The sequence below is a fragment of the Cornus florida genome, unplaced genomic scaffold (assembly GCF_030987335.1).
Source record: "Cornus florida cultivar Cherokee Brave unplaced genomic scaffold, ASM3098733v1 CherokeeBrave_3.0.0_Hap2_Chr07, whole genome shotgun sequence".
Lineage (NCBI taxonomy): Eukaryota > Viridiplantae > Streptophyta > Magnoliopsida > Cornales > Cornaceae > Cornus > Cornus florida.
The window spans coordinates 38,719,102-38,725,001 of record NW_026775577.1 but is presented as its reverse complement, the minus strand read 5'-3'; the positions used below and the strand labels follow the sequence as shown (position 1 = coordinate 38,725,001).

General features: G+C 36.9%; 1 protein-coding gene across 1 annotated transcript; it reads right to left on the bottom strand.

Annotated features, from left to right (window-relative positions):
* On the bottom strand, nt 1–381 carry LOC132316597 (uncharacterized). Its single transcript, XM_059815073.1, has one exon. The coding sequence runs from the start codon at nt 379–381 to the stop codon at nt 1–3; it is 381 nt and encodes a 126-aa protein (XP_059671056.1).
* Between the last annotated feature and the right edge of the window lie 5,519 nt (nt 382–5,900).

Here is a 5,900-nt window from a genome sequence, read left to right as displayed (position 1 = left end):
TCACAAATTTTCCATCAAATCATTCCTCAATTGTGTATTTGTCTCTCTGTTGCGAATCTGAAATTGGCGAGAGAATATGTGTGCCGCTAAAACCGATGGGCATCGACTTAAAGTGGGAATAGAGATTGCATCCTCCGGTGGCGGAGTCCATCTTCCAATATTTGCGTGACGCTCATCTTCAATGATCATATTGTAAAGGATGATGCACGTTTTCATTATGAGGCGCAAGTCATCTTTCTCCCAATAACACACTGGTCCTTGCGTTGTTGCCCACTTGATATGCAATACCCTAAAAGCCTGTTCCACATCTTTCCTACATGCCTCTAGTCGCTGAGCAAACCATTTTTCTTTTCCAGTGGTTGGGTGCATGATGGTCTGCATCAGAGTTGCTTACTTAGGGTATATACCATCAGACAGGTAATACCCTATTCTATAGTGATGTTCATTTACTACATAATTAACTGGAGGTAATTGGCCATTGACGATACCGTTGAATAGTGGGGAATGATCCAACACATTTATATCATTGTGTGAACCTGACATTCTAAAGAATGTATGTCAGATCCACAAATCTTATGAGGCAATTGCTTCCAATATGAGAGTATTTGTGACGGCCTAAGTTTTATAAATCCGGTGCGTCAGTGATGACCAAAAGATAACCCGTTAATGGATCCAAAATGCGGAAGCGAAGGGCACTTAGACGTTCTGACCTATATGGTCAAGCGTTCTGACAAAAGTTTCCAGCGTTCAGACATTCTGAACTACATGGTCAAGCGTTCTGACGAAAGGTTCCAACGTTCAGACGTTTTGACTTACATGGTTAAGCGTTGTGACAAAAGGTTCAAGCGTTCAGCTAAAAGGTTCAAGCATTCAGACGTTCTGACCTACGTGGTCAAGCATCTGACAAAAGGTTCCAACGTTCAGCCAAAAGGTTCAAGCATTCAGACATTTTGACCTATATGGTCAAGCATTCTGACAAAAGGTTCCAGCGTTCAGCCAAAAGGTTCAAGCGTTCAAACGTTCTGACAAAAGGTTCAAGCGTTCAGCCAAAAGGTTCAAACGTTCATACATTTTGATGTTCTGACCTACATGGTCAAGCGTTCTGATGTCAAGCATTCTGACGTTTTGACTACCCAAACGACGGAACAGAAGGCAACAATTTGCCGAATGACAAAACAGAAACGAGAAAACAATCGAACTACAAAATAGTAAGCAAATTTAAGGCAACCTTGAGGCTATACATGCATTCCCAAGGATCCAAAACAAGATTAAAAACATACCTGTGAACTTTTAAAACCAATGGCTTTTGGCCTCATGTTATATATATAAAATATGCATAAAAAAGTGTACTTAGATACACATTACATATAAGGAAGCCATCTTAGCTTTTAAAATACCATACATCCATGGTATGCAAAAAAATAACATCAAAAGTAAGCATGCTAAACATTTGTATGTCAAAATACAAAAATGTTCTAAATTGCTCATAAGCCTCTAAGGATGATGAACATCCGAGAACATAGTCTCCTTACCTGTAAAATAACCCAAACAACTAAGGTGAGTAATCAAGTTACTCTTAGGAAGAAGCATATGCGTATATCTTAAAGTTTCAATATCATTGCAAGATCAATATAGATGAATACAAGGGATCATTCCATTTAACGTCTATGTTCAAAGTATTCTAAGAGATCATCTTAAGCTAACTTAAATGATTCTTTAATAATACATATCAATATCAATGTACTTAACAACATCAATTTACTAATAACAGGAATTACAAGTTACAATTAAACATTGGTTGTCAACTTGGAATTTTAATACGAAATTAATTAGTGGAAGACTTGGACATCACATCTCAGAATAAACCAAGATCTAAACAGTTATTCCGGACATTAACCCGCTGGAAAGACCACCCTAGTGCGCACTATAAATGGGGAGAACTTACACCTCCCGCACTAGAGACTCTAGCCATGTCACTTGTAACAATATCCCAAGAGAATAAAAAATCATAATCAAATTCAAAACTTATACACTATAATTAAGGCATATAAACCACCTTCCATGCACAAGTATTTTAAAACTACACAAACCATATCTTAGGGTTCCAAGTTTAAAATGGTATACCAAATGACAAGTCCTCCTCATGGTATAATGTGCAGTACAACACCACCAACTTATCAATTTAAATCATGCCTCAAAAATAAGTTTTATATACTAAATCTTAACATTTAGTAATTCACAAGAATATAGAATTATCATCATAATAAATATAGCAAATCAAGTCAATAAGAATTCTATATGACATCAATAATTCTACATAATATAAATACATATCATACATACTTAAATCAATAAATCCTAAGTCAAAGGTGACGATTTCCTATAATATACAAGACTACCATATTAAAGCATGTACACAATATATATTAAACCTCAAAGGATTATAAAATACTCAAAGCATAAACATACTACCACCCCTACCTCAATAGAGAATTGAATCTCTATAATCTAAAGCAACCAAGTTTAAAATGAAAAACAAAACTAGGGTTTTATAGAAGGGAGTGAGAAGAAACTTTTACTTCCCAAGGTTTAAGGTCTAAGGTGAGTGGAAGGAAGCCAAAATGATGGAATAAGCTTTATACCAAGCTTTTCCTTCAATGGAGGATAGGTTCGGATTGAGAGCAAAGGGAATGAAGATAAGAAAAAGAAAAGTGGTGGGTGGAGGATCTAGTATTCCTCCACTCACTAGGTATTCTTATACTACATTTCACACACACACAATGCAAGACTCAATTTGGTGCCTACATTTGTCACCAATTCATGGCTCCTTCCTAGGCTTAATCTTAAACCTACACTTGTTAACCATCCAAGCCAACAAGTGTACCTATCCTAGGCCAACAAGTGGGTGAATCTCTACCCTCCAAATGTCAAGAGAGAAGGCTTCCAAGTCACTCCACTCTAAGACCAACAAGTGGCACCATGGGAGTGTGACACTTGTCACACTTTCCAAAAATTGCAAAAAGGTCATTTTCCAAAATATTTTCCGAATTAAATTGCAAAATGGTCCCTAAGACAAAAAATAATTACTTTGCTTAATTACACAAAACCCAAAAGATTAGAATATTTACAAAAAAAGTATGCATCCATGCCTTTTACCAAAATGTAAGCAACTAGCATGCTTTTTTACAAAAGTAAAAATACAATTACCTTAGAAATCCAATATTATGGATGCATACAAAGCCGAAGTCAAATCCGAGCACAAAAAGTGAGGTTATACAAAGAAAACAATAAACAAGAAAAAGACAAAACTGGAAAAAAGACGAAAAAAGAAATCACCGAAAAAGAAAAAGAAGGAAAATGACCGGGTCATTATAACCTACCCTCCTTAAAAAGATTTCGTCCCTGAAATCAAGTTGTACCTGAAAGAGAGAACAAATTAGGATACCGAGAGCGAACCTCCTGTTCGAACTCCCAGGTAGCCTCCTCAACGCCGTGATATCTCTATAAAACCTTAACTAATGGAACGGTCTTGGTCTACAAGACCTGCGCCCGTGAATCAAGAATCTGGACTGGACCTCCTCGTAGGTTAGATCCTTATCAACAACAACATATGTCCACCATAAAACATGTGATGGATCCAGCTCGTACTTTCTCAATATAGAGATATGAAAGATTTCGTGAACCCTATCCAGGTTTGGTGGCAACGCCAAATAATAAGCAACTTCATCGACACGTTCCAAAATTTGAAATGGTCTAATGAACCTAGGAGACAACTTGCCCGTCTACCGAAATCTCAGAAGTCCCTTCCGTGGAGAAATCTTGAGAAAGACGTGTTCCCCTACCTCAAAAGACAAGGATCTCCTCATTCTGTCAGTGATGAACGTCGAATATTGCATATTCAAGCGCCCTTATTTGCATTAGTTAAGTCCATTAGTTGATTATACTATATATATTAACTTTATTTGCATACTTTTATCTATTTTCAGGTTGGTTCCCTAAAAAGAGTTAAAAGTGACGCTTTGAAAAGTTTTGAAGATTAAAATACGCCGTTGCCGGGAACCTTCGTTTTGGCTAAGCCAATGACTCAACGAACTCATGGTTCTACCTACAAAGCACTAAGAAAGATGACTGCGCCAGAAGGCCGAGCAAAGATGGGTTTTGGATGCATAATAGTACAAAGCTAAGCACCCGCGGGCGCCCGCCAAGAACCCGCGGGCGCCCGCCAATATAGGCAGAAGCATTGGAAAAGCACGGGTGCTCGCCCAGCACCTGTAGGCACCCGTCGGTTGCGCTACGCTCCTCCATGACAAGCCGCAGGCACCCGCCAAAATGGCCAGTAGCCTCGTGAAGCTGCGGGCGCCTGCCATTCTGCAGACAACAGCTTGTGGGTTCATTTGTTTCTCCCAATGTTATTTCTTTGTTTGAGGGGATAGGTTTGCACTCTCTCAGGGATTTTGGGCCACGAATTTGGAGTGGTTGAGAGGTCATTTTTGTGTTAAATAGGAGGCTTGAGCTTAGTATAATAGATCTCACATTTTTGTAAGGTTTTAGAGAGAGAAATATTAGGAGCTTGAGGGTTTGTGTGTCTTGGGTCCTCTAGGTGCGAAAATAGAAGGCTTCTTCATCTCTTCTCTTTCCTCCATTGCTCCCAAGGGTAACTAACTCCCTTTCTAAGGAAGTGATGAAGCCCTACTTTGTAAGCATGCCTTAGTTTTGGGTTTAATTTGGGGAAGAATGTATATTTTTGGTAGTTTTGCAATCTAAAGCACATTGCATGTTGCAATGAATATAAATCTCTATAAATGATTATGTTGAAGCTATTGTCTTGTCTTAGATCATAATTTCTCATGATTGTATAGCTTGCATTTTTATAGTGACAATGAAAATGAGATTGTAAAATGGTTTTAACGGCATGTTTTATGAGAACCTTGTTAGTCCATAACTTAGGGCCTCTTTTTGATGGATTAATCTTGATTCTTGATTTCATATGCTTTTATCATTTGATTAAGGGCTTGATAATCTCTAACTTAGTGAGCATGTCTGTAATACCAATACCACTAGTTTTCAAAAGGATAAATTTGGAATTTAAATTTGGTTCTATGTGCATTTATAAATTGATTTTTGTGGATATATGCTTATGTGTCAAATTGTTTATTTGAGTAGTGGTATTTTAATTAATTTTTTTATTTAAATGAATTATTTTCTTTAATTGTGTTTATGTGAATTAAATTGTTAATTGGGAAATTTGCATTAATTGAATTTTTCTTACTTGAATAATTGGACCAATTTGTAATTTTTGGGTTTAAATTATTTTGTTGCGTTAATTTCATTATCGGGTTAAATTATTGTAATTAAGTTTAGTGAGTTTTTAGACATCACTTAAGTGTAGCCGACATAGATTTTAAACATAGGCTTTGTTTATGGGCCGACTAAGATTTAGATTAGGGCTCTGTTTTAATCCTACAGGGAGTAGGTTTCAGTTAGGTCTATATATATATAGAGCAGTATGTCACCTTAGGGTTTTAGCAAATGCAGACCCTATTTACGTTCAGAATTATAGAGAGAAAACAGAGAGGAACAGAGAGATATTTTGAGAAACAAACAAAGCCACTTTGGTGAGGGTTTGGTCGTGGCTTAAAGGACGGACATAGGAGAAGGGAAGATGGAGCAATATGAGATTTAACAGTGAATTGGATCGCCGGAAAAACTTAGAACGACAGCAACAGAATTTTGAATTCAAAACTGTAGAGGCAAGTTCTATTCTCTCTCTATCCTTTTGTCCTGTGTTCTGTGCATACCTAGATGTCTCTAGGATTTTAATTGAATATTAATCTAATCTGGCATGCGAAATATATGTCAAGTTGATTATCAGTATGTATATGGTTGTTTAAAACAATTTT